Source organism: Crocodylus siamensis, chromosome 1, assembly GCF_052110815.1.
Source record: "Crocodylus siamensis isolate JL-2025a chromosome 1, ASM5211081v1, whole genome shotgun sequence".
Classification (NCBI taxonomy): Eukaryota; Metazoa; Chordata; order Crocodylia; family Crocodylidae; genus Crocodylus; species Crocodylus siamensis.
In genome coordinates this window covers 88117516-88144976 of record NC_143395.1, presented here as the reverse complement: position 1 = coordinate 88144976, position 27461 = coordinate 88117516, and the positions used below count along the sequence as shown (strand labels likewise).

Below are 27461 nucleotides of genomic sequence, written 5' to 3'. Positions count from 1 at the left end.
TGCCAGAGAAGTGAGACTGTGTCTGTAGCCTGAGCTTTGGTGGTCTTTTACACATCCTAAACCTAGTCCATACAGAACCTTAAAAACAAGAACTGAGACTTCAGTATTGTGTTGAATCAAGTACAGAATGTGGAGGTACAATGTGGAGTACAATGTACTTTCCAGTAGGGTGTATTGTTGATGCAATGCACTATGGCATGTTGTACTAGCTGGAGTTTCCAAAGCACTGAAAGTTTCTTGCTCAAAACATACAGCACTAACATAGTCCAGCAGAGAGGTGACAAAGACAGTAAATGATTGAGGTGACATTATTGTTTACCAGAATGGTGTGGAGTCTCCTATCCAACACAAGGAAGGTAGCGTTACTGGGAGATGCTACCTCAGGAGAATTCTGTATCAGCGAGGAACCTAAGTTACTGAGCACAATGCTGTATTGTGGGCGAATACCTCCAACTGAATGAAACTGCATGGTAGAGCTTCCAGCAGTATCACTACCATCTTGCAGCTGGCTGTCGGGTAGGGAACAGAGCAAGGGTTCCAGTTCGGAAGAGGGTTTAATGAGGGTGGACGCTAAAAAGGAATTTCCATTTACGGTTGCAGAAAACGTTTTTGTAGGTAACCCTGGGCAAGTAACTTAGAGATCCTGCCGAGGCCAGCTGCAGTGATGGACCGTTCCTTCACTTTGGACTCAAGATGGATATTTCTAAGCAACACGTGAAGTTATTGTTTTGTAATGGTCTTTATGGCAGTTTCTTTCGATGTGGGTGTTCAGGTACTTCTCTAGGGCTAAAAAACGGATGACTGGTTTAATTTGGGGATGATTGCCCTGGGGTTTTGACTCGCATCAAAACAGGCTGGACCTGTGGCTCACACACAGCATGAATGGTGATTATTCCAGATTTGCCTCCAGTGTCCTGGGGCAGAGCGCTAATTCGGATACGCCACAGGCACTTAAAATCGGAAAGAGGAGCTTGTAGGTCTGTTGGATCCCAGGCTAAAAGTCATTGTCTCAGGATAACCCGGCCCTCTAGTTTTAAACCTAAATGCCTCCAGAGTTGGGCTCAAGCAATCAATCACATCAGACCTTGCCCCACTGCGGCAACGCTTGGCAACACTTCAACCCCTGTTGCCACATGTCCCTTGGCCGCACAGACAGGCCACAGCGCAGCAACCCTGCATGCCCTGGCTACCCCGCCAGGGGAGCAGCGAGGGAGAGAAGTGCAAAGCCTCCGCCTCAGCCCCGCAACGTCCAGCCGCAGCAGGATTGGGCCCGGGCGCTGCCCACGGCCTGCTCCCTCCGGCCCAACGGATCCACCCCACCCCTTGCGGCCGGACCTGCAAAGCCCCTTCTCAGCGCCCTCCGCTTCGCGAAGCACTCTGGGAGTTGCAGTTCTCCACCCCCTTCCCGCGCGTTCCCCGCAGCGGCGGGAGGACTACAGCTCCCGGCGTGCCCCGCGCAGGCTCCCAGTGCATCCGCTGCGGCCGGGCGGGGGCGGGGGCGCGGGGCCGTCAGCTGTGCGCGGGGGGATAAGAGACGCGCGGGCGGGTGGGGGTAGGTACCAGTTACTGTCTTCTGCCACTCGCTTGATTCTGTGGGTGTGGTGTGCTGCGAGAGGCAGTGCCGGCGCGGGCAGGCGGGCGCGGACATGGCTGAGACCGTGGCGGACACCCGGCGCCTCCTCAGCAAGCCCCAGAACCTGAACGACGCCTACGGGCCGCCCAGCAACTTCCTCGAGATCGACGTGGGCAACCCGCAGACCACGGGCGTGGGCCGCGCCCGCTTCACCACCTACGAGATCAGGGTCAAGGTCAGGGGAGGCCCAGGCCCGTGGGCGGGATCCCCGTGGGGATGGCATGGGGGGGGTCTCTTGCGCGCCCCTGCCTGGGCTGCTCTTCCGCGGGGGCCTGCGGCCCTGCTCTGGGCTGGGGGGGAAGGTGGCTTCTTCCCCACGCTGGGAGCCCCCTGCAGCTGCTGTCTTCCTGCCCAGGGGGCTGCTGCTCAGGATCCCTGAGGGGAGCTGGGCACTGTGTGTTCTCCCTGCTGGAGGCAAGTGGATCCTGGGAGGTTGATGTAACCACAACCCCACCTGCAGGGGCCTGAACCCATTGGGAGACGCGTTCTAGACTGGAGGAGGGAGTGGAGCTGGGGACAAGCCCCTGGTCATGTGCCTGCTTGTCTGCCCCCTTTCACCCTTTGTGCTCTGACCCTGTGCCATGCAGGAGGGGACCCACTCTACCCCAGTTCTTGCATTTGTAATGAGGCCTCTATCTTGCCCACCCCATAGGTGTCTGGAATTGGGGTGGGGGCAGGCAGATCAGGCTTTCTACTTGGGAGCTCCCTCTTGTGTTTTGAAGGGCTTGTATGGCCCCCAGCTTCTGGCAGGGCTGGCTTTGCCCTGGGGGTTCTCAACCTCCTTTTTTTTTTTTTTTTGTACCAGCACCCATTTGTAAATACCAACAGCCAGTGCACCCCAGTGCCCCTCACTCCTGACCTGCTGCCCCCAGTGTGTGGGGTGGGACCCCAAGCAGCCCTTCATAGGCTGGGATTCTGCCAGCTTGCAGAGGAAAACCATGGTTTTCCACCTCTTTCTTCCTTAAAAGAGAATCCATTTTTTAAAGCTTGTTTGTGACCCTTTATATAGTCTTGTGACCTGTTTCTGGGTCATGATGACCCACTGCTCAGCTGCTGATGCCTAGCTTGTGGGAATCTTCCCAGTGTTTTCACACACACCACCTAGAGGTAGGGGAGGGCCTGTGCTACTGCTACACCCTCTGCTGGGGAGCACTCTCCTGTGGAAAAAATGCTGAGTTCTAGTTTGGAGCCATAACAAGATGCTTGCTCTATGAAATTTGAAGCTGTTCTTTGTGGCCTTGCTGCTACCCCAAAGGCTTCTGATTAGGAGAAGTGAAACTAATGATATACTGGTTTTCCACCCAGTGCAGTTCCAGAGGCATTGAAGCTGCCTGTTGGGGGAGACAAATGTTAATTCAGGTTGTGCACCTCCTCTCTTTTTTTGTTGGTAACCTAGAAATGTAAACATCAAGTGAAACCATTAGCAATCACTTATGAACACTTCCTCTAGGCTCTCTCAGATATTGCCACCACTTAATTGAGAACCTGGCAGGTGTTTTGGAGGTTTTAATGATGAAAGTGTCCTAAATGCCAGTCTGGGAGAAACTGGCTGCTGGAGGCTACACTGATTGGAACCTACATCTTTCTATCTTGATCCTTCTGATTTTTTTTTTAAAAACAAATTCACCTAATCTTTGTCAAGTATGGTGAGCTTGTACATCTTCTGATACTTGGAAGTTCTTCTGGATTGTCAAGCCCACACTGACTCCTAACTGAAAGATTACTTCTACAACTTTTAGGGCACTTGGCTGCTGTCTTTCACAACTTTTTTCTTTTTGAAATTCATTCTAATAAGCATACTTATACATAGTATACTGCCAGGTGAGCACTTCTCACTTCAGTTAGTGAATGGGTTTCAAAGTTGCTTCAATTATTTGGGGAATACCAGAGCTGTACAGCTTCCTCTTGTTCTTTGTGCATCTACCTCAACATTTTATCTGGCAACACCAAACATGTGCTGCAAAAGGTAGAGTTCTGCACTCTGGTAGAATAAGCCCTGAACTGGGTATCTCTGGTCCCTGCACAGTGAAGAGTATGGTGTCCAAAAATGGCTTCCACTGAAGCCAGAATCCTGAGACCCCTGATAAAGAGGGGTGTGATCCAAATCTTTAAGTGTCTTGCCAACCTAAGTTTATGGGGAAGCATTTCTTCACAATTTGGCCTTAATTTCAGCTCTAATTCCAAGGAGAAGATCCAAGTGCTCTTTTTTTCTGGAGGGACTAGAGATGGGGTAGCAATGGTTGCTGTTCACTCTTCCCAATGGCCCAGAGGTTAGAATTGTCACCCAAGAAATGAGACCTAGATTCAACAGTCTTATTGGCCTGAGAAGCTTCAAAACTACATCTGCCTACCAGAAGAGTTTCCTAACTACCAGGTTGTTCGGGGGGCATTGAGCTATTGGAAGCTAACACTTTTTTAAGAATGCCCAGAAATAGACTTTTGAGTGCTGGGGGGTATATGTGTGGGCAGAGCTAGGTGTTTTTAGTATCCCTTTGTCTTTTGTTAAAAGGCCTTGGGTTTCTAAATGGTGTTGCCAGACATCACTGTAGCTATAGTGTTAGGTTCTGAAATGGGTTCCAACTCCAACTGATAATAGGGGTTGAGTTCAGTAACTAAAGGCTACACCTTTTTTTTTTTTCCTCCTTCTCTTTGGAGGCAAAGTGTTATAATGGGTAGAATAGCTAGTCAACCTGCTGGCTGTCAGGCCTTCATGGTTAACTGTACTAACTATTTGCATTTAACATTAACTATTTAATGAGAAACTAAATGCTGGTTTGTATAGCTAGTCTAGTTAACAATGAGTGTACACTAAGCAATGTCTGCCCTACTGGACCAAGTAATTGGTGGCAGACTATAAAACAAGAGGCAACAGTCTCAAGTTGCGGCAAGGGATGTTTAGGTTACATATTAGGAAAAACCTTCCCATGAAGATAGAGTAAAGTACTGGAACAGGTTACCCAGAGCAATCTCTAGCTTTAGAAGTTTAAGAGTCAGCTAGACTGAGCCTTAGCTGGGATGAGCTAGTGGGATGGTTCTGCTTTTGAGCAGGGGGTTGGACTAGATGACCTCCTGAGGCCCCTTCCAATCCTAACTTTCTATGATTTATAGCAGCATCTTTCAAACAAGCATGTTGTTCTTAACATTGCACCTTCAATCTGCACAAGTAATAGAGCTGAGCAAGATGGCAGGAGATGTTTGTATCATGTTGATAGATGGAATCCTGTCATGGCTGAAGTGCTTTGCTGAAATAGCAAGTGTGAAGGAGACCACCTTTTTTTCCTTTTTTTTTTTTTTTAAAAAGGAGGCTTAGAATAGACTTCTCAACTAGTAGTTACTGCCAACAGATGCCTTGGCAATGAGTCACTAGATGACAGGATCTCCGCTTTCCTTGGAGGGAAAGGATGAGGCAAGAAGGAAGTGACCCAACAGGATCTGGGTCAACTATTGTTTGGGAGTTAAACACTCTGAAATGTTGTTTCTCTTCTACAAGATGCAAGTGTGCTGAACTTGTGCTCCAGTCTAAGCTACTTATTGCTTGAGGAAGATGCTGAGCCTTCTCTCTCAATTTTTGGTTTTGTTCATGCACGTGGGATGCTCTTGGAGATGGTCACTGAAGTTATTTACTTGCAGATGATTGGGCTTTTGAGGATAGAGGAGTCCTCTTCTCCAAATAAGGAGACTTCAGGACATCTAGAGTGGGTTGGACCTTACTCCCAACTAGAAGTTGTCACCATGCACATGTCCCTGCAAGCCTCAGTCAAAAAGAGGGTGGTGCAAGTTCCTTTCTTTTTCCCACTTATCGTCTAACTGGTTGTTGGACAGTGGCATAGTTTCCTGAACTTGAATGAACTACAGTAATACCAATCCAGGCTATTCAACTACATTCATGTACTTTAAAACCATATATACCCCTAGCAGATCTTATGCTTAAGATTACAGTTAACTGCTTAATTGTCTTAAGGTGCAACCTGGCCACACATTCATGCAATTGATTGATAAGAAGCAAAACCAGCCTCAAAATTATTACACAAAAAATGTAATAAGTTTTGTTTCTGTTTCCAGCTAGCCTTAAAATGAACCTCAGTGCAGTCTACCCAGCCACATTTTTTCAAATGAACCCTAGCATGTTCCTGGCCAGCTGCTGATCAGTAGAAGTATTAGGAGTACACCCAGACCCCAGTGTGCTCCCTGATGGCTGTTGAACTATTTCAGTGGCCAGCAGGGATTACGCTGAAGCCCACTTGAGCCCTGGTGTTGTCCTGCTGCTGCTGATGACTGTTGGGCACTTGTTGGGATTGATCCAAAGTTCCCCCTGCGCTGGTGGTATGGCAGGAAGTAGTATTGGAATTGCAGATCAGATCCCATTATGCTTTTTAACTGAATGTTTATAGGTGCAGGCCATTTTGCCACTTGTTCAACTGAGTCATTTGAAATTGTCCGGGAACAGCAAATCTGTAACCTGAACCTGTCCTGTTTCAAGTAGTTTGCTGATGCTATGGTGACTTCTTGTGATGACATTCTGCTGGCTACCAGTCCCATCAAACTTGAATATCTTCAATGCTGACTTTTTAAAATGTCATGATGTGTAGTGATATGAGAAATAAACCCCTTGCTTATCGTGCTATTTGAACCCAAACCCTGAAGTTCTAGAGTAAGGTAAGCAACTGGAAGAGAAAATGTTGTAATGTAACTTGTTGCTCTGTAAAAATATATTTGGAGCTTCCATTTATAGGTGGCCTGAGTCCCTAGCCAATATTTTATTACACATGAATCTGCCAGGCAAATATGTTTCCTGCATAGCTCAAACTAACTTATTTTAAAGTAGACTCTTGTGGCCAAAACCCAATGACAAGACACTTATAAATGAGACACTTTATTGGCGAACTACTTAAAGCCTCTTCTGCCTTCTTTCTGAAGTCTCTCTTGCCTGTCATCTCTAACCAGTGTCCCTGGAATTTTGGCAGTAGGCTTCAGCACCTCTTTCTTAAGAGAATGTCTTTTTTTTAATTGTTTGTCTACTTTTATGGGAAGACTAAAGTAATTGATATTAACTTGATGCATATGAAGGTGACTAGGCAATTCTGCTCAAAAGGCCCTGTCAGTGGAACGGGGATGACATACTTGAGTATCTTTTGAGGTAGAGGGCAACCAGTGAACTTCTTAATGGCAGCTCTTTCAGAATTGTGAAACTTTTTTTTTTTTTTTTTTTGATGATCTGTACTACCAGACCTGCAGATTATCAGAACTCCAAGAGGCAAGAGAACACGAGACCTGCAGAATGGCAAACTTGATAGCTATTCCTCAGAAAATGAATGGTTTGGACAATTATAGGACAGTTGTATGCTATCAGAGGACAAGCCAACACTATAAAATTATTTTGAAGGAAAGAACTGAGGCTAAGCGTTTTCTATTGGCTGCTAGTTTGAAGCATTGCAAGGAGAGGAGGATTGGGATATCAACGTGATTCTTTTTAAACTATTGTATTTCATTCCACTTCTGTTCGCAGTCAAAGTGCAAAGTCATGCACTTAGATCCAAGCTTATAGGCACTATCAGTGGGAAATGATAGGAGGCATGGGTGTGTCTTGACTGTCACAAGATGACTCCACCAACAATGTAACATCTGAAAATGGCAAATTATTGCCTGATGGACTATTAAGTGCATCTCCCACTAGAATTAGAAGTACTCACAATTTTTAAAAGGCCCTAGTAAAACCTTATCTAGGACCCTGTTTAAAATTTTCCATGGTCAAGAAAGGTTAGGTTAAGCTGGAATAAGTATGAAGAGCTGCTAGGATGACTAATAAATGAATCCTTTTTAGGAGAGGAGACTACTACTAGAGTCCTAGCCTATCAATGAAGCTTGAAAGGAGTTATGAGTGTTCTGTGTCGAACAAAGTATTTTGTTCCCTGGAGCTGTGAATGGATGGGGTGAACACCAAGGAGGAAGATGCTGTATGTCAAGTAAAAGACTATGCTGCCATTTTGCACTTTTCTTCCCTATGCTATAAACAAACTTGGGCTGTAGAATATAGAAGAGACTGATTAGCAGGGTAAGAAGGTTATAGAATGGACTTCTGGGGGGGAGGGAGGGTGCAGAAAAAAAAAAAAGTGCTTCTCCCTTATGGGCAAATAGCAATCACTTTCGTGATGGTTGAGACTGGTCATGACTCTGGGTTCCTGCAGTACTATGTCATGCAGTTGTCCCAGTAACATGAGCTGTTTGTGGCCTGCTAGTGTTCTTGAAGACTGCTTTGAGACCTTCTGAATGAAACTTGTCTTCATACCTAGTCTATTGTAGACCTCTAATGCTGCTGTCATCCCTACTAAATTTAAGCCCATCTTGTGTGCGTCTAAAGTCTGATGATGCAGGAAGCATTTCGGTCCCTTAAAGCAATGCTAATTCACAAGCAAACAGCTGTGGTTGAACTGTGGTTTGTTTGTTTTTTGTTGTTGTTTTTTTTTTTTTTTTTTTAAATTCTTGCCTGATTTTTTTTTGATGGAGGCAAAGAGTTCCATTAATCTTGCAGCTTCCTTCCAGCATAAAGCATTGCTGTCCTGAGCACTTCTTTTTAAAAGTGTGCCACTTTAATGTGAAGCTTGACTAAATAGTGCTGGGACTACTACTTGCTAGAAATACTCTCAAGATTTAAAATGTAATGGGCTGTTAACAAAGCCACAAATGGTATCTTGGACAATTCATCAATACACTGTGTAGTCAGATTATGACTCTTCATGGAACTAAATCAATGCTGCCTCACTAGCATGCTTTCCAAGCATAGCTATGGGTGGAACTAAAATGTTGTATAGGTTAATAAAAGCTTATTTGTCTTTGAGGTGGGGGGAGCAAATCTGATTTGGGAAGAGTCCCTGATAAGGGTTTATCTTTAGATTCAAAGACAGAAACTGACCTTGAGGAGAATATTCTCCAAGTCTAAAAAGCCTCCATTAACATGGAGGGAGACCAGATAGATTTTATAAACCATTTGTTTCTCATGAAAGCATGTTCTTGGCCACTTGGCATGCTTGTAGCCTACCTGCTGTGATGGTTCTGAACTCTAATTTTAAAAGGGGCATGCTTACTTGCCTTTCAGAGGTTAATAGCTGTGAACAGTTGATCTATTGAGAGGTTCTGTAGCCCTAATTAATGGAGCTTGTTGAGAGAGTCCTTGTTGCATCCCTCCCAACTGAAGGTTTAGAAAGTTAATAATTATTGATATTACCAAATGGGATGACGGTCAGTGATGGTGTGGAACCCATGTTGTTACAATCAACAGGAGGCAAATGCTTATACTTGAGGTGCAGAAGGAAAGCCCGTTCTCTGCTTTGGTAGAGGTACGTTGCTTTGTGACATACTTCATAGTAAAGGTTGAGTTGTTGTAATTGTGCTCAAAACAAACAAAGTTTACATGGCTTTGGAAAAACTGTTACTGTAACAAGAATAATATTCTTGGTATCTGAATCTTGGTACTATCTCCTATAGACTTATAGGATGATACCTTACTCTAGCAGTGACCAGCTAAATGGTCTGTTCTGAAATCTCAAACTTGAAAGAGGCAACACAGCATGGTAAATTTTCTTTGCAGGTGTTGTTGTATTTAAAACACTTTCTGAGTGGAAGCTATTTCAGTAGTGAGTTTGATTCGGTTTGCCTTTCGGCTATAAAAGGCGCAGTACTAGTACCAAGCTTTACCGCTTCTTTTTAGGCAAGAGTTAACCTATAAACTTCCTCTGGAAGGGAATTAAACAGTTGGTACACAAGATCCAAATTACTTGAACAGCATTGGGCTACATGAGTGTTTCATGGCTTAGGTGTACCATCTCTGAGATGGATGGTGTTCTGACTAGTTGGAATGCTACCCCTCTAAAGAATTTAGTTACTCTTCCCTAAAATTAACTTCCTGAAATTCTTTGCATCAATGCAAAGGAATGTTTGCTTTTGGTTTAAGTTCCTCATTTGCTGTTAACGCTACTTGGCTATAGATGCAGTAGTCTGGGAGCTGACCTTGCCTGTGAAGACTGAAGTGAAAAAGGCATGGAGTACTTCAGTCTCTTCTGTTTCATCTGTCACTAAGTTGCCTCCCTCATTCAGTAAGGGACCCAAACTTCTCATCTTTCTCTTGTTGCTGACATGCTTGTAGAAACCCTTCACTTCCCTTCCAGTTGCACTTTGGCCTTCCTGACTTCATCCCTGCGTGCCTGAGCAATACTTTTATATTCCCTTCCTAGTTTTGTTCAAGAAGTAGAAACTTCTTATAAGCTTCCTTCTTGTGTATTACTGCACTAAAGAGTTCCCTAAGGCAAGCTGGTCTTCTGCCATACTTACTAGTCTTCCTGCTCACTGGGGTAGCTTGTTCCTGCTTCTTCAAAAATACACCAGCTCTCCTGGGCTCCTGTTTCCCTAAATAACCAGATCTGCTTTTCTGAAGTCTAGGGTCATTATTCTGCTGTTCCCCTTTCTTCCTTTTTCTAAGGATTCTGAATTCTATCATCTTGTGTTTGGTCACTGCTGCCCAAGCTGGCATGTGTTACTACATTTCCCCACCAATTCCTCTGTTTGAGGTAGCAGGTCAAGAAGAGCATGGTCCCCAGCTGGCCTCCCTAACACTGTCCAAAAACTTCCTGGATGCCTTTTTGTATTGCTCTCCCAGCAGATGTCAAGGTGGTGGTTTTGGGTTTTTTTGTTTATTTTGTTCTTTGCTTTTTGTTGTTGTTGTGTGGTTTTTTTAAGTCTCTTATGAGAACCAGGGCCTGTGATCTGGAAACTAATGCTAGCTGCCTAAAGAGAACCTCTACCTCCTTGACCTGGTAGTCTGTAGCAGGTGCTCACCATGACATCACCCTTGCTGCTCTGTCACCTGCCAGATGCAGGCATCCAGGAAGTTTTTGGAGAGTGTTAGGGAAGCCAGCTAGGGGCCATGCTCTTCTTGACCTGCTACCTCAAACAGAGGAATTGGTGGGGAAATGTAGTAACATGCCAGCTTGGGCAGCAGTGACCAAACACAAGATGATAGAATTCAGAATCCTTAGAAAAGGAAGGAAGGGGAACAGCAGAACAATGACCCTAGACTTCAGAAAAGCAGACCTAGTTACTTAAACTCATGAGTGGAAACCTTGACAATGAGTAGTCCTGCATGGACAAACACCTCCCAGGTGCAAGCAGAAGAGCTGGCAGTGGCAGTTGTTCTGGCGTTATGAGATCCTCCAGCCATTTATCTGGGTCTCTTAAGTGCCCACCTCTTTCTGCCCCTCATCTTCAAACAAACTTGCCCTAGCAAACTCTCCTGTAGGCTGCCTGTTTGCTGCTCCTTGATCCCAAAAAGTTCCCTTTTTTTTTTTTTTTTTTCCTTGTTAACCTGTTTCTTCTCACCAAGCTTACAGTGAAGGAAGATGAGGAGGGGGTAAACTCCCCCTTTTACTTTTCCAGACTCTAACTTAGACCCTTAACTGCTGAGCATTAACTACCTACACTAAATATGTAAGTTAGCTTTGCATGCTCTTAGTGTTACAAGTGCACCAAATTGCCTAACTTGAACCCCATATGAAGCAAGGCTAAAGCTATTGCTATAGAAGCAGGCAGAGCATATTGGATGCATCTTAACAGCTGATGCATCCTGCCCAGTAGGAGCTCCCTGTCCCCTTCTGAAGCAGCTGAAAGCTACCTGTGTCCATGGCCTTTAATTCAGTGGATCTTAACCAGTGTGCCAGGGTCTCCCTTCCTTGTCTTGCCCTGCCTAGTCACTTCCCCCCGCCCCAGCCCCTGACTGCCTGGTCTCTCTGCAAGGAGGTAAGCACTGTAATACATTCTGTATTGAAATGGGGTGCCACAAGCATTGGAGAAGTGCCTTGAGTCTTGAAAGGCTGAAAACAGCCTCTCCACATAAGTGGGGGTGGCATTTCCCCCTCCCTTCCTTCCCCCCCCCCCCCCCCCCCAACGGGGCCATCCCCACTGATAGCAGATGCTTGCCAGCTCTGCCCCTGCCTCTGCTGGCAGCTTCTGTAGTTGCTGCTCCAACATGGGAGGTACCAGTCACCCAAGATGTGATAGTCTGTTATTTCAGTAATGTTTACCATTTTGTCTGAAAACTTAATGCATGCTCAACAGCCTGCATTTCCTATATCGATCTTGGATAATGTACAGGCATATTGTAGTCAGACTTTTGTTCATAACTTACTGTAGCTTGTAACCTGAAAATAGGACCTCTAGCCTCCCATGGATAGCACCTGTCAGATCTTGGAAGCAGTTCAGCTACAAGCTGCTACATCAACCAGTAGAATAGAGATGCAGTACTATGTAGTACACAAGCTTATGAGCAGTACTGTTAACTTTGTAGTTGGTAGTATTGTGTTTTTTGTACTAATATTGTACTCTTAAAAGTAGAGATGCAGTGCTATGTTAAAGCTTGAGAACAGGTTGTTTCCACTTAGTGGCAAGCTGAGGAGGGTGCAGAAATAGTTGCTGTTCAGATAATCAAGGATGTGCTGTAACTCCATTCTTTTTACTTGTTTATTTTCTCTCTCTCTCTCTCTCCAAGGGGAGAGAATCTGTTCTTGAGCTAGACTGCTGAGGATGCAGAACTACTGCTCCTTAACCTGAGTACCCATCACTCATTCTGTTTTCTTGATCCTCTAACATGGTGAGGGGTTTTGGGAGTAAACAAGGCTGTAGCAATCCTGGCTTTCCTAGAATACAAACTACTTGCTTTTTGCCTCATTCTAAATGTGGAACATGTGACAGTTGTTATCTTTTGTTTGAACATCCAGACTGTAGCCCTCTGCTTCCACTGTCTTGTACTCTGTATCCTAAGTTGCTGTCATGACCTACCTCCCTACCTATCCTGGCCCTTGTTGCATCTTCTGCATATTCAGTTCAGAGTCTTGGATATTAACTTCAGTAGAAGAGTTGCAGACACTTGGATATTAAAGCAAAAATGGCTTATGAGCAGGACTTGCTCCCTGTAATGAGTCCACAGAACTTGATGAATACCCAGAACATAGGGGTTTTGGCAGATCTTAAAGAGCTAGAAAGGTTAATCCATCTGAACAAGACCCTGCTTTAGAAGCTGTGATGGGGAGAACTCTTTGCTATAGTTAGGATCTCAAATTTTGCTAGTTTCATCAAAACATGGGGGGGTGGGGAAGGGAATGGAGTCATAGTTCTTGGAGTACTGTAGGAGGCAAATTGGCAGGGTGCTTTGAAAGGGCATCATAACTCTCCCAATTTTGCATACTACTGACTTGCAGTGCATCATATATTTTGATTGTAAATAGTGTCACAAAAATGTGATGCTCTTTCCTCTGCTAAAGACCCCCAAAGGTTGCATGTTCATGGCTGTAAAGATCTTTCCATAACCTCTTTTTTTGGAAGATAATGGCCTATGAGCCTCTAGCAGAAATAAGTTAACTTTTATTTTATCCAAACTATTTTAATGGAAATAGTTATATCAAGGTTACCCATAACTACTTTGCTGTCTTTTCAAGTATGATGCTATGGCAACAGAGCAGCTTTATTTTCATGTCTGTAAAAGTAGGAAGGGACTAATAATTCTTGAGTCCAATTGGCAGCCTTTAATTAAATTTTGCAGTCTCAAGGAAATGTGGAGTAACTGCAGCTATTAGACATTAGCTGCAGCAGCCCACAACTCCCTTTAAGTGGCTTTTTCCAGTTCCTGCAGAACAGAGCAACCTGAATACCACGGAATGCTTTCAGTATGGCAAGGTATTTGCCTTTTTCTAGAGCAGCAAGAAAAAAAAATAGTTGGTGGAACCAATGGGCTACCCATAGGCTGTGGGTGGGGGGTGTGGTGTTTTGTTTTGTTTTTTGTTTTCAAACAAGTCTAAAATATATTGGTAAGTAGTTCCATGAATACCTAGTTATAGGGCAATATGGCTACAACCTGTATTCCTAGTTGCAGGCAAAGCTTTCATTCTGGTTTTAATGACCGGTCTATTAGTTTTACTTTGACCTGTATCTATATGCAGTTTAAAGTAAGTTGCATGAAAAAGAACAGCAAAGCATTCCCTTTCTTGAACTCTTAAACTTGAATAGTGGTTTTCAACTTTTTTAGGCTTAAAGGATTCCTCTGAAAATGCCAGCTCTTTAAATTTTTTTCTGTAGTCAAGAAATGAAAGTTTTAATAGAGCAGTTATTCTGTTGTGAAGTAACCAAAGCTCACAACAGGTCAGAATGGCATTGGGTTTTTTGTCTTGGGTGTTTTTTGTTTTGCAGATTCCTTATTGAAGTCTCTGGGCTTTATCTTGTGAATCCATTTTAACACTTAAGTGTGCAGTCCATTGTATGGTACCCTGTGCCACCCTTGAAAAAGATTGCAAAGCTCTGGCTTTTGATTGCAAACCATCTTCCTGGTTGAGCATCATTGCTGTAGAGGGTGAAGACCAACTTGCAGTAAAATAACTTGCATACAATAATGGGTGGGCAAGCAGAGATTTGAGCCCTGGTACCCAAGTGGATCATGAGTAGGGTGCCTCACCCTGCTGCTTCTATCTTGCCCTTGCATTCATCTAGCTCCAGCAAGAAGCAGTGGTGCAGGAACAGACCTCTGAATGAGAAGTTTTGTATAGAATGTAGTTCTATAGGGTCACACTTGCAACACGGGCATCTTTTTATTAACATCTCCTCTCAATAGCGGTGAACTCTAGCTGCAGCTTCTGCCTGCTGTCAGCCCTGTATGCGGGTAGGAGGAGTAGGCCTGGCCAGTTGGACCTTGGCTGACTTAAAGACCTTGTTGCACACTACACTGAACTTATCAAATATTGATCCATATTGGTGCTGGCTCAAGCTTAGAGAAGTTGCACAGTCAGGCTAGCAGAGGCCTAGAGGACTGAAAAATAAGAACCTAGCCCTCCTCCCCCAGTTTACTTGTGGCTGCCTGGTCTGTCTGTCCTGGGGAAGCAGGCAGCGGGGGGGGGGGGAATTAGCCTAGCTGCCAGGCCCCTGCCACTGCTGTTCTTCTCCAGGTTGAGCCTAGCCTGGAGAGCGGTAGCAGCAGCTAGCCAGGCAGATTAACTCTTTTCTGCCTGTTCCCATGGACAGATGGTGGGGGCAGTGGGACTGATCTGGGTCAGGGGGTTGACACTGGAGTGGCTATACCGTGGTGTAACACAAGCTAGCTAACAGATCAGAGAGAACTGTGCCCTGAAGTAGTGCAACTCTGGAGCACCTATACATATACAGAGTGGCTGCTCTGACATCCTGTAATTGAAATGTCTTGGAGCAGATGTGAGGAATTGCATGTGCATCTGTACCCCTGTGCTGAAAAATGGTAGTGGCAGCACTCTTAAAGCTTGTTCAAGCTTTAGTTAGTGCCACCACTACCTTTTTTTTCCAGCACCAGGATGCTGATGCACATGGTGCTCTGGGTGCTTTTAATTGGAGCAGCTTGGAACTGCTCTAAAGCACCCCCTCAGCACTTTCTATAAACACAACTATTGTCAAACGAGTGCTTTTAAAACTAGTTTTGGGTGTTAATATGTAGACAGTCCAGGAGTTGAATGCTCCAGGAGCTGCCCAAAATCACAGTCCTAACAATACTGGCTGTCCATGTGCATTGCATACCATATACTTCACCTCAAGTCTGTCTTAAATCCTTAGCGCTAGCTGAGAATGACTGCTTTGACCAACCCACAGCCAGACTGCTTCTAGAACGACTAGGCTTAGATGAGCAGCTGCAATAACCAGGATTCGGTTCTGATGTGCTGGAGTTCTTGAGATGCACTTGTGGATGCATGACAAGGTCTGGTTAACCCTGCTGACTGGAACCTCACATTGTTGGCCCATGTTCATCTTGGAGTCAATAATGACTCCAAGATCCCTTTTTGCCTCTGCTCTCAAGAAGGGAGTTTCCTATCTTTATAAGTGTGCTGCTGCTTACTACTGCCCACGTGCAGCACCCTGCACTTGTCAGTGTTGAAATGCATCCTGTTTGTTAGCTGACCCCTGTAACCTATCCAGGTCTTGCTGCAGTCTTTCCCTCTACTAGCATGCTCACCTCACCCCAAATTTTGGTATCAGCAAACTTAAACAGGTTGTTCTTCACCCTGTCATCCAAATTGCTGATGAAGAAATTGAACAGTGTGGGCCCAAGGACTGAGCCCTGGGGGGACTCCACTGCCCACTTCTCCCCAGGTCGAATATGACCCGTCCACCACCACCCTCTGAGTGTCATCCTTCAGCCAATCTGCAATCCATCTGACTGTGTAGGCACCAATGCCACAGTTGCCTAGTTCTCTTGTTTTTTAATGAGGATGGGGTGGGAGACAGTGTCAAAGGCCTTGCTGAAGTCCAGAAAGACTACATCCATGGCGACACCTGCGTCCAGTGCTTTTGTGGCCTGATCATAAAAAGGCAATCGGGTTGGCTAGACATGACCTGCCCCTAATGAAACCATGCTGATTTTTCCTTGAGCATCCCTGAGGCCTGCCCATTGCAGATCTGCTCCTTAATGATGATCTTCTCAAAGTTTTCCCTGGGATTGAGGTAAGACTGACAGGCCTATAGTTGTCTGGGTATCCCTTTCTTAAAGATGGGGACCACATTGGCTATTTTCCAATCATCTGCCACCTGGTCCGAGCACCACAAGTGCTCATATTGCAGGGCCCTTGGCATGGCTTTAACCCCTGCTAGCTCCTTCAACACCCAGGGGTGGAGAACATCTGGACCTGCTGACTTGAACATGTCCAGCCCCTCCAGAAGCTCTCTAACCCGGTCTTCCCCAACCTGAGGTCTGGAGGCGTTCCCCTCAAGTCCATCTTGCATCATGGTGGGGAAGTCCTGGTCCCTGCACAAGAAAACGGAGGTGAAGAATTGGTTAAAGAGGTCTGCTTTCTCCTCTGGCGCAACTACCAGATTGCCCAAAAAAAAAAAAAAAGCAGTGTACATCCAGTGGAAGGGGGTGCTGCCTCCTCTGCTCAGGCCTGTAGGGGGGCTGTCAGGAAAGCTAAGGCGGACATAGAGCTAGGACTAGTGTCCAAGATCAAAAATAAAGTCCTTTTTCAAATGTATAGAAAGAATGAAGAAGGCACTGAGAAATGTGGGGCCCCTGCAAGATTCTCTGGGCAATCGGGCATTCCTGGATGCCCTTGATGAGCCAGCGGGGCTTTTGGGCACTCTTGCCACCCCCCCCCCCCCTTGCTTGTTAGGATGGTCACCCCTTGGGCCTGGAGTATAGTCTCCTTAAGGAACAACCACTCATCTTGGGTACTGAGTTCCCCTGCCCTCGAACCCTATTGCCTCTCCCACTAATCTTAACTTGTTGAAGTTGGCCCTCTTGAAGTCTAGAGCTACTACCTTGCTGCAGGCCCTTGACACCCTGTGCTGGATGATGAGTCCAGCAAGCGATGATCACTATCACCTAGCTGGTAAGGGGCCTCCAGGTTCTTGACCATGTCACCACCTGTGGCCAGGACCAGGTCCAAAGGGCATTTCCTCTGGGACTGTGCACCTCCTGAATTAAGTGGAGGTCCTGTATCTCAGCCAGGAACCTCTTGGAATGGGCCAACCTGGCTGACTCTCTTCCTCCCAGCAGATGTCCAGGTAATTTTTAAATCATCCATGACAAATACATCCCTTGCGTTAAGTGCCTCTGCAAGCTGGCCCAAAAATTCCTGGTCTAGCTCCTCTGCTTGGCTGGGGGCGGGGGGGTGTCTGTAGTAGACCCCCCCCCACCATTAAATCTCTCTCCCCATGGCCCCCTCATATCTTGATCCAGAGCACTTCAGCTTGCCCCTCCTCTGACCCTATTCTGCTGGCAGAGGATGTGTATTGCTCCTTGACAGAGCGCCACACCCCCACCTTTCCTTCCTTCTCTATCCTGCCAGTATAGCCTATAATGCCAACCGCCCAGTCATGGGGTGAATCCCACCATGTTTCTGTAAACCCTGTGTCCTACACTAATGTATGCTACCTCTCAAAACAGGCTACTCTACTGCAAGCACATGCCTGTGCTCTGCAAATACCACTTAGCTTTGTGTTTTGAGTGTGTATATTGGCTTGTCAGGGTTGCTCCCGAGCTATGCTCTTAGCCACTTGTTCTGCACCTAGCAAATTCTAAGGTTTTAGTTCCTGGGCACATCATGACTCTGGGTTTGGTAGATTAGAAGAGAGGTCACTTAAGTTCCCACAACAGTAAGTTGGAAGAAACAAACCCTCCAGTAATTCTGTGTAGTTGAGCAGTAACCAGAAGTCCAAAGAACGTTTTTTCCCCTTCTCCAGAGTTCTGCTTTAGTGGCACAATTGTACCTTTTTTTCTTAACTATTTCAAAGAAAACTTAATCATGATTATTTTTATGCACCTTTGTAGAGGTGGGAAATGGTATAGGACCCTGTGCATGTTGGGTACATACACCAGCTATGTTAACATAATCCAAAGATGCATAATCTGTGGTAGCCAATGGTAAAGAGGTTAAGAAATTACTGAATAACACTTGAAACAAGACCCCATATATAATAACTGAATTGGTACAGAGTTTACAAGTTGTAAAACTGTCTTGGGCAACGTTTTGTATGCTGTATGCAAAATTGCTGTTGTAAGAAATGTTCAAGAGCCTTAAACAGTCCTTGAGCCCATGATGGGTGCATGTGTATTTGAGGGGACTAACTGAATTCTCCCCCACTCCTTTTACCATCTCTTCTGATGGGTAGTCTCAGCCAGCTGTCTCTCTTGAGCACATCATAGGTCATTGCCAATATGCAGACATCTGATTGTTGGTGTCCAGATACCATGAGGTGCCTCAAACTTGACTAAACTAGCAACTTAGCTGGATTTGTACCAAACTTTTTTTTTTTAATAAACTCCCTGAGCCAAATCTAAGACTGCATTGCCTCCATTTCAACAGGAACTGCAGCTTCTTTTGATGCCTTTCTAGGCTTAGATCTGAATCTCTTGTGGCTCTCTTACACAGCAAGTAGGCCACCTACACTGTAACATAATACTTTCTTGGATACTCCTGAATACCCCCAACCCTGACTTCTGTTTCAGAAGGGTGGTGTGTTGTTGTTTTTTTTGCGGGGGGGGAGGGATGCTTCCAGAAATCCTAGAATTGACAGCAGTGGTCCTGAACTAAAGCAGGAATGCCACCCACTAGTCCCAAACACTGTTTAGTGTAACTTGTTTTTTGTTTTTTGTTTCCAACTGAGTTTAGTAGAATTTAAGTGTCTTTTCCCAGGACCAGCTACTTGGGCTCCTAGAGTATCTGGTTATGGTTATAGCTGAGGTTCTTGGTGCTTCTGGATCATAGCTTAAGTCAGGGAAACTCTGGCCTAGTTGTCCAATTGTCCACTTGAGCAGCCATGTGCCTTTTTTAAATTTGAAAGACTTAATGTATATCACTATTTTTAAGCTCAGTAAATAAGACATTGCCTAGAGCCTTTCTTAATTGGTAGAATTTTATGAAAGGGAAGAATGAGTCTTCAACTGGACTATAAGAATAGATGTCCTTTTTTTTTTTTTTAAGCTGGAATTTAACTGTTGGACACAATCGGGTGTCTAAAGGTACCTCCATCTATTGCCAACAATGGGGTTGGGGATTCATGGGTCAAATTCTGGCCTAAAGGATTTCTTCCCCATAGCCTACACTGCTGAGAAGAGATTGGAGTCATCTGGCTACAAAACCACCTGTAGAAGCCAAAAACATGCTTCTTGAGCTATTAACTGTAGGATTGACTTGCAGAATAAATCTTATTTCTTACCCTTGTCATCTCTTCCTGGTGGAAAATGAAGCATTGGCTTCAATGGCCTGACTTCTGTAGAGTACATGAGACACCCTGATGGTGCATAATTTTGACAGATTTGTAATCCACCTTACTTCTTGTAACATGAAAAGAAAAGTGGCAGTCTCTTGGAATAACCCCTTGGTATAATTCTGATATCGGTAACAGAGTCAAAGATGCTATTTCTATAGTCTCCTCTCTCTGCTGATGATGCTTATTGCTTTTTAATCATGGAAAGTTGTCATTGCTCTAGAGGTGATCTAGACTTGTCGTCTGTTGCCTATCTACTAATGGCACGTTCAGAAAGAGAGAATGTAGCTGGACTTCAGGAGCCATTAGTCCCTGCTCCCTCAGGAGCAGTTATTCCCTCCCTCATGCAACTCTTTTTTTCTTTTGACTGACTTGCTGAGTAACAGAATGAAAAGCTAATCTTGCTACGGGGGGGGGAGGGGAAGTGCCTAATGCGTACATGGGTTTAGGAGGACTGCTTGTTTGTATTGGCACCACAAATTGTACCTACTTCTGACTTGGCAAGATCTCCCTTTTAAGGAGAAATAGGGGTCTTAAATTTTGTGTTTAAGCCCTTGCCTTCTAGCACTTCACTCCACTCCTATGAAACATTGTGGTACAGTAGATAGGAGCCTGACTTGTTCCTCTCAACTTTTTAGTACATAAAATTTAATCATGGTTATCTATATCAGTAACTTACTAGATGCACAAGCATTGTTTGAATTGGTCAAGAGACTCATCATGAAGTGTCACTCAGTATGCTGATGTATTGGGTGGAGATTTCCCAAATGCTACAAAGTGGATCTAGTGATTCGCTAATCTTCAAAACCTGAGGAAGTACCTCAGGAAAGAGAGGAAATGCATTGCAAGTACTGAAATAGTTAAGCTTTGAGTTAAAGAATCACATGCATGTCAAAAGTTCAAAAGGGAATGTGGAAGGTAAGATGAGCTGAACTGGCACTTCTGCTGCATTATATCTGTAAGCCTGATATATTGTTCAGAGATTAACTTCACAGACTTCATACCCAAGAATTTTCATACTTCTGGAAAACTTTTTCACAGGTTTTGATCTTAACATTGAATAAAAGAGCAGCTAATCCCTTTTGTCAAGTAACTTGAGGAGGGATCTTAATGTAAACTCTCACCTGCAGAAAATACTCTGCATTGTAAAGGCCTCCCTATCTTTAGACACTTACAAAGACTTAATATCTTAATAAGGAAGGCTGAACTTGGTTAAAAAGCCAATAGGTGAAATCGGAGAGAGATAATCCAGTGCTCTGTTTCTGGGAATCTCCATTCTGCACTCTAGGGGGCTTAACTTTATTCCCTGTTGGGGGGAAAAGATTATTCTCCAGCACAAAGCCAGCATCCTTAAATATAAGCTTGACTTTGCACCTAATAAGACTCTTATTATGCTAAATTTTGCTCTTAGTTATTGCTTGCTGTAGTTACCTGTGAAAGGCTTCAAGTGCTTTTAAACCTTCAGAGATTAGATTGCATGCCTGGAAACATGGTGTTAAAACAGCCTCTGTGGAAGATATGAAACCAAGCAGAGTTGCTTATGAATTTCTGGGACTTGGTACCAAGTTTGTCTAAACTGAACTGCTCTCTATAGAAACTTATTTGGGATCTATGCACACATCATGTTTATTTCATAAGATGCATGGCACTTCTAGGTCATTTAACTTTGTCATTCTGCCCAGAACAAACCTTGAGTAACCACTAGGCTTAAGTGCCCGCTTCCAACGATCCTATGAATGGCCCTCAAACAAATATGCAGTGGTCAGTTTTTTTCTTTCTCTCTTCCTCATTTAACTTTAACTTTAAATCCAGGGCTGTCTAACTTGTGTGGCCCTAGAAAAAGTGGCCCCTACCAGGCACTGCTCACCCCATTCCCCTGCTGCAACATGCAGGCATACAAATGATATTGTCTTTTTGCCCACTGCTGCACAAAAGGTCTTCTACACGAACCTGGGCTTGCCCTCAGTGCCCCTTGCCCCCTCACTGCCACCTGGGGGCAGAGATGGGTTGGGGAGCCTAGAGACTATGGCAGCTGTTGCTGTCAGAGCAATGAGGGTTAGGGGGAGAAGCTGCAGGCCCCAGACTGCCACACTTCAACTCCTTGCATGCAGCTGTGGGCTGCCAAGTAGACTTCCCTAGTTTAGTCTATGAAATCTCTAACTTCACAATGGGTTAAAATAGTGAAACATGAAAGCTGTTCAAGCAGCCAGTGGCTGCACTACCTGTTTGCTGATGAGGGGTCCCTATTTCCCTACACCAGGAACCTTACCACCTCCTACAGTACCTCTTACCCATATTTGAGGATCTCTAAAGTCTGGGCAGCTCATTCCTCCCATCCTTGAGACTGGTTTTTGGTTTTAATACAAGTCCAACCTTGATGCAGGAACAGGACTTGAAAATCCAATCAAACAAAAACCGTCAGCATCCTTTTCTAGCCTGTATGCATGGACCAAATCTCCTTCCTTAATATCACTTTACATGGACTTTGCCTACTTTCTATGAGGAGCATTCTCTTTCCTATGCATCGTCTATCCTCCAGCTCTCCAGTTGCTCAGGATTCCTTCTTTCTTCTCCCACTTCTGACATCAGTGACTTTGGTTCCCTCTACAGTCCCTGGTGACCTCTGTGTAGTCCTTGGATGTTTGTGCTGGACCAACACTGGGCTTAAGGCAGAATTGCATGTCTGGAATTCTGCAGTGTTTTTTCTGCTTGACTAGAGGAAAGGATCTTGTGCATCCTGACTCAGACTGCTTTTTTTTGTTAAGAAGCAGTTTCCTCTTCTGTCATTCTTCCTGTAGTGGTGGCTGATAAGTGATGTGCTCTCTTTCAGACAAATCTTCCTATCTTCAAATTAAAAGAATCTACTGTCAGAAGAAGGTACAGTGACTTTGAATGGCTGAGAAATGAGCTAGAAAGAGAAAGCAAGGTGAGTAATGCTAAAAAATAAAAAGTAAAGCTACCTAGTACTCAATTACAAAATTAACTAGTAAAAATATACAACGGTTGTATATAAGTGGTGGCATGGCTTCTCTGGGTTCAGCTAGGTGTTTTAAACAATGGTCCAGTGTTGCAACTTTTTTTTTAATTTTTGAAATAAAACTGAGTGTTCTTAGCACCCTGAAGTGGCTGAAAGGTCTAATTGTAATTGCAACTCAAGAATGAGATTTGTGTGGGTGACCTTGCTTCTGCGTGGGCAACACTAGCTTATTCTGATGAATGGACTATAACTACACTACGAAGTCACTGCTAGAGACAGTTTTTTATGTGCTTGCTGGTCAGGGTTTATGGAGATGATGACTTTATTTATTTCTAATTTCAGGTTGTGGTACCACCTTTACCTGGAAAAGCACTTCTTCGTCAGCTTCCTTTTAGAGGAGACGATGGCATTTTTGATGATTCTTTTATAGAAGAAAGAAAACAAGGTCTTGAGCAATTCATAAACAAGTGAGTTGTGAACTTTTTTTTTTTTCTCTTAGCATTCTAAACCAAAAAATAGTCTCTAAACTCAAACTTCAGTGGTGATGCTATATACAGAACAATCATATGCACAGCTTTCTGGCTGAAGCAAAAACCAGTTGAAAGCTCCAAGTTTACAATGTTAAAACTTAATATTAACACCTGAATAACTGAGGCAAGGGTATGATCTTGGGGGCTTTTGCTTTTAATTTATGCACTCAAAGAGTTTTTGCTTGTCAAACTGAAAGGGGTATGATTCACCAGATGAACAATAAAGTTTGCAATGGATTTGTAGCCATTTAGTTTGATTGCAGATGGAAGGAAGGTATTGGTAGCTTATAACGATGCTTTTTTATTATTATAAAATATCCCTTCTGAAAGTGTTTCTCTCCAATAGAAAATTAGGGTTAAAAGGAACCTCAGGAAGTCATCTAGTCCAACCTCAAAGCAGGACCATCTCCAACTAGCTTATTCTCGCTAAGACTCTCTCCATAACCACAAAGCCAGGGATCTAACTGCCTTCTATGATGAGGTTGATTTAAGCTTGACTTGCCCCTGGTGGAGAAGATCAGGAACAGTCGACATGGATTCAAGCCCTTTAGAAATAGTCCTTGAGAACCTGCTCCATGATTTGGGTTTTCTTTTGCTGCTTCCCACTCCCCTTCCCCCACATCCTCCTCCTTCCTTTCAAAGTTCAGACAAATAAGTGGTGCAAAAGAAAGCCTTTTATATACCTCCATCCTCCTGGTCTTGTGGTCAGTAGCAGACACACCTACCATGACATCACCTTTTCTTGTACTTGCTTCTGACTCTAACCCAGAGTTTCAGTAGCCCCATCTCCAGTTTCATACGCCTGTCTTCATAATCTCAAATAGTGTTCTAGCTACATGCCAAGTAACAAACTACCCAGGTAATTCTATTATTTCTACACAGCCCAACTTGGTAACATAAGAAGTCTCTCAAGGAAGTGGAGCTTATTACTTGAGTTTAGACCTACAGTGATGATAAACTTAATGCCAGTTGCACCCACAGATTATTGGAAAGTAAAGAGAAATGCTGCATAAATCTATGAAGATGCATTTCTCAACCTTGGTGTTTTTTTTTGTTTGTTTGTTTTTGTTTGTTTTTTTTAAATTTAGAACTGATCATACTGGAAGATGAATAAGTAAACTTGTAAACATGTCCCAATGTATCTGGGTAATGGTTCTCACTATAAATCAATTGGAGTACTCAACAGTTTTTGGTTTGTCTGGGGAAAGGCTTGTGTGGTGTGGGCATGTCCACAAGTTGGAGGCTGTATAGTAAAAAATGTAAGCTACTGAGGTGTGTTTTTCAAATGTGGCTTAGATCAGTAGGGGCATGTGTGCACTGGTGGATAGTGTCTGTCTTTAAAAACATCTCAGTTCAAGACATTTATTGACCTCTGAGTATTCAGTACTCAAACTTTTTTTTTTTTTTTTAAGTGTGGATTAAATGCATATTTTGAAGAGTAACTTGAGCCTGGGGATAGCAGATCTACTTGAGTATAAACTTGATCTGTTCCAACTCATTCTAGAGTGCTTCATTTGTCTCTAATAACAGACCCTAATTCCTCTGGAATCACTTAATTACTTGCAAATGGTCCTCTCAATACCCTCATAAACCAATACGAAACCCACTTTTTTTTTTTTAATTCATGTTTGGTGTGCTCGGGCATCTTTTATTTATTGTCCAGATTTATGAAGCACATGGATTACCTAACCTGTTCAGAAGTCTGCCACCTTTCCCAGATCAGAATGCTAATGATACTTTTATTGGTATCTTTCTGAAAAACTACAAACTGGGGTCTGGAGGCTGGTAACTCTCCCTCTCCCTCTCTCCAACTAGTTGTCATTGCTAAATGACCACTAGTGCTTTAACAAGCAAATGTCTCCATCAGTGATGCTTACAGCCTTCTTCCTAGAGAGAGTGCCCTTAAGTAGGTGGCTTGCCTGATGCTTAATGTCTTATGCCTGTAACAGGATTTCATGGTGAAACCACTCTATTCTTCAAATTTGAAGACGTTTGAGCTCATGGCAAGCCTCCTTTTTAGAAGTGCGTACTGCACTGAGCATAACACTTAACGCTCATCTCTTGGAAGAAAAAATGGAAGGGGAAGCAACTATCTTACTGGCAAGCTTTTCTTGATCAGCATACAGTGAAAGCAAAAAGCATCTTGCAACAGCAAAGTCTTTGGGTTCCTTTAATTGGCTGTTTTGCCCCTAGACAGACTTAGTGTTGTCCATAAGCTTGCTGGGGAAAAACTGAATCTATTTTGAATAGCTAACAACGCATTGATCTTGTTGACTTTTTTTCCTCTACATTTCCACCTGAGAGACTGGCTTTTAATGTAGTTGGTTATTGCTGCTGGTCCAGCTGTATTTCAAGAGGCATCAATTACTGTGGTGTCTTTTTTTTTTTTTTCCATTTTTGTTTTGGTTCTTTTTTTTTGTCTTTAAATAAAAAGAACCAAACAAACAAGAGTTTTGCCTGAATCAATAAGGAGGTATTCAGCATAATCTACCTTTTTAATGGCTTGAGCTAAGCTAATGAAAAAAGCTTTTTCTAACAATAATGCATGCTGCTGTTTGGAAATAAAGGTAGGGAACCAACATCTCCCCTATGGTGTGTGTATTTTTTAAAGCAAGCATTTGTCATACTATGCTTCCATGTTCCCTCCTTTAAAATCTAAGGCTGAAGTTCAGCTAGTACTAGTGGTTTTTGTTTTTCTTGTGTTTTTAACAAGAATTCTCTTAGGTCAACTAGTATAAAAATTGCTGGGACATTGTTGAAGCCAGTAGGGAGTAGCTTCTAGGAGAGCTGCTGCCAAAGCTTTTGGTTTGTGGAGGCTTGTGGCTTGTGTGTTTTTTGTGGGGTGTGTTTTTTATGGGTGGCTTGTCTGGTTTTTTTTGATTTTCCTTGGTAACCTGTGAAGACGACAAGCTCAGGTAGAACTTTTTTTAAAATAGCACTATATCATTTTGGCTATTTCCATTTCTTCCCCCCCTCCCCCCCCATGCAGTTGCCCTGATAGACTTAGACTTAGTGGCAGTCTTGACATGAGTCTTTGCTTCAAGGCTAATTTGTCTTGGTGACTTTAGTATAGTACCCAGAGCAGACTTTCTGGTATAGCTCTTGCAATGCAACTAGTGCTGTTCCTCTTACCAGAAAAAGGGTATTTACCGCATTTAGTAACACTTCAGAATAGTGTTGCAGCAAGCAGTTGGACCTGGAGATGTAAGATTACCCTTTTTTCGCACCTTTTTGATATTGGGTGGATACAAGATGGCACTTGCCTGCCTCCTTTCCCCCTTCCCCACTCCTTTTTCTTGGACTGATCAAGGTAGCTGTGTTTTTGAGGGGGTTAAGTTTGAGGGACAAGAACAAATTGACTTGTCATCTTTGGACACAAGCTACCACTTAAAGCACTATATTACTAGGTCATAGTTGGAGATTTACGTCCCTGTCTTTTAAAGATGGCTGTAGCTTGTTTGTCTAATGAACTAACATGCAATTCTTGCTTGAACATAGGTGTGGCATGGTCCTTTCATGATATGCAGAACAGACAGTAGTCTCCTGATGCTACTGGAGGGCTCTCTCTCTAAATGTACCACTAGATATATACTTATCTTTCACCTTAGGTCCATAAGAGCATCCACAAGCTGAAGTACTGAAAGATTTAATGTAGCAATGGCTTACACTTCCTGTAGAGAGGAAAAGATTGGCATCCAGCTTGGTGATTACTTATGTTTGGTTTGTGTATGCCAGACTTGTGGCTGTGAGAGGTGGTTTTTTGTTTGTCTTTGTTTTTTTTGTGTTTTAAGAGATCTCTTGGGCTCTAACCTCCTAAAACCTGAGCACTTGAGCAGAACGCTCTTTGCTTGCAGTACTAACCTGTCTTTCTTTCTCTCCTAGAGTTGCTGGCCATCCTTTGGCTCAGAATGAGCGCTGTCTTCACATGTTTCTACAAGATGAAGTAATAGACAAAAACTACACACCATCCAAAATAAGACACACCTGAATGCTGAAAACAACTCCAACTCCAAAATGCTTAGTGATTCTTACACTTGGTTTTAAGAGGTTATAGTTTGTCTTAGCATGCTGCAGATAAACTGGCACAGTAAGCCTCCACTAACCTCATCAGTACACTGCTTGGTCTTTGCATTTATTTTTATGGTATTAAAGAGCTCGCCCATTTGTAACTAAATCCCTATGACTAGACTCTTAAGATATTATGACGATCCACTTTCACAAGTCTCTCCACTCTTATCTGCAATGACCTAACAAAATTTACTGACTTGGCCTTATTTTGAATTTGCACTGTTCTAGTATCACACTCACTTTAGTCAACTCTTATTCACTAGATCATTTCTTTAACTGATGTAGTCTGTGTAACTTGTGTAGAAATGAGGCAGTCTGTTTTGGATACCCCCATGTAAGAAACACCGTATGCAACTGTGTCTTTAAGCTTGTAAAACACTTTATACTGAAGTAATGAGGGAATTATCTTTATATTCTGTAAAGAAGAATCAGATTTATATACTAAAAGTCATTTGTCTAAAATTTTGAAATAAAAATGAAAATGCACTTCAGAGAA

General features: G+C 43.6%; 1 protein-coding gene across 1 annotated transcript; it reads left to right on the top strand.

The window, feature by feature from the left end:
* The first annotated feature begins 1518 nt into the window (after positions 1-1518).
* SNX3 (sorting nexin 3) lies at positions 1519-27461 on the top strand. The gene is made up of 4 exons (XM_090037638.1): positions 1519-1808; positions 22221-22316; positions 22710-22834; positions 26780-27461. Exons 1-4 carry the CDS (start codon positions 1647-1649, stop codon positions 26883-26885), a joined length of 489 nt encoding a protein of 162 aa, XP_089893764.1. The 5' UTR covers positions 1519-1646; the 3' UTR covers positions 26886-27461.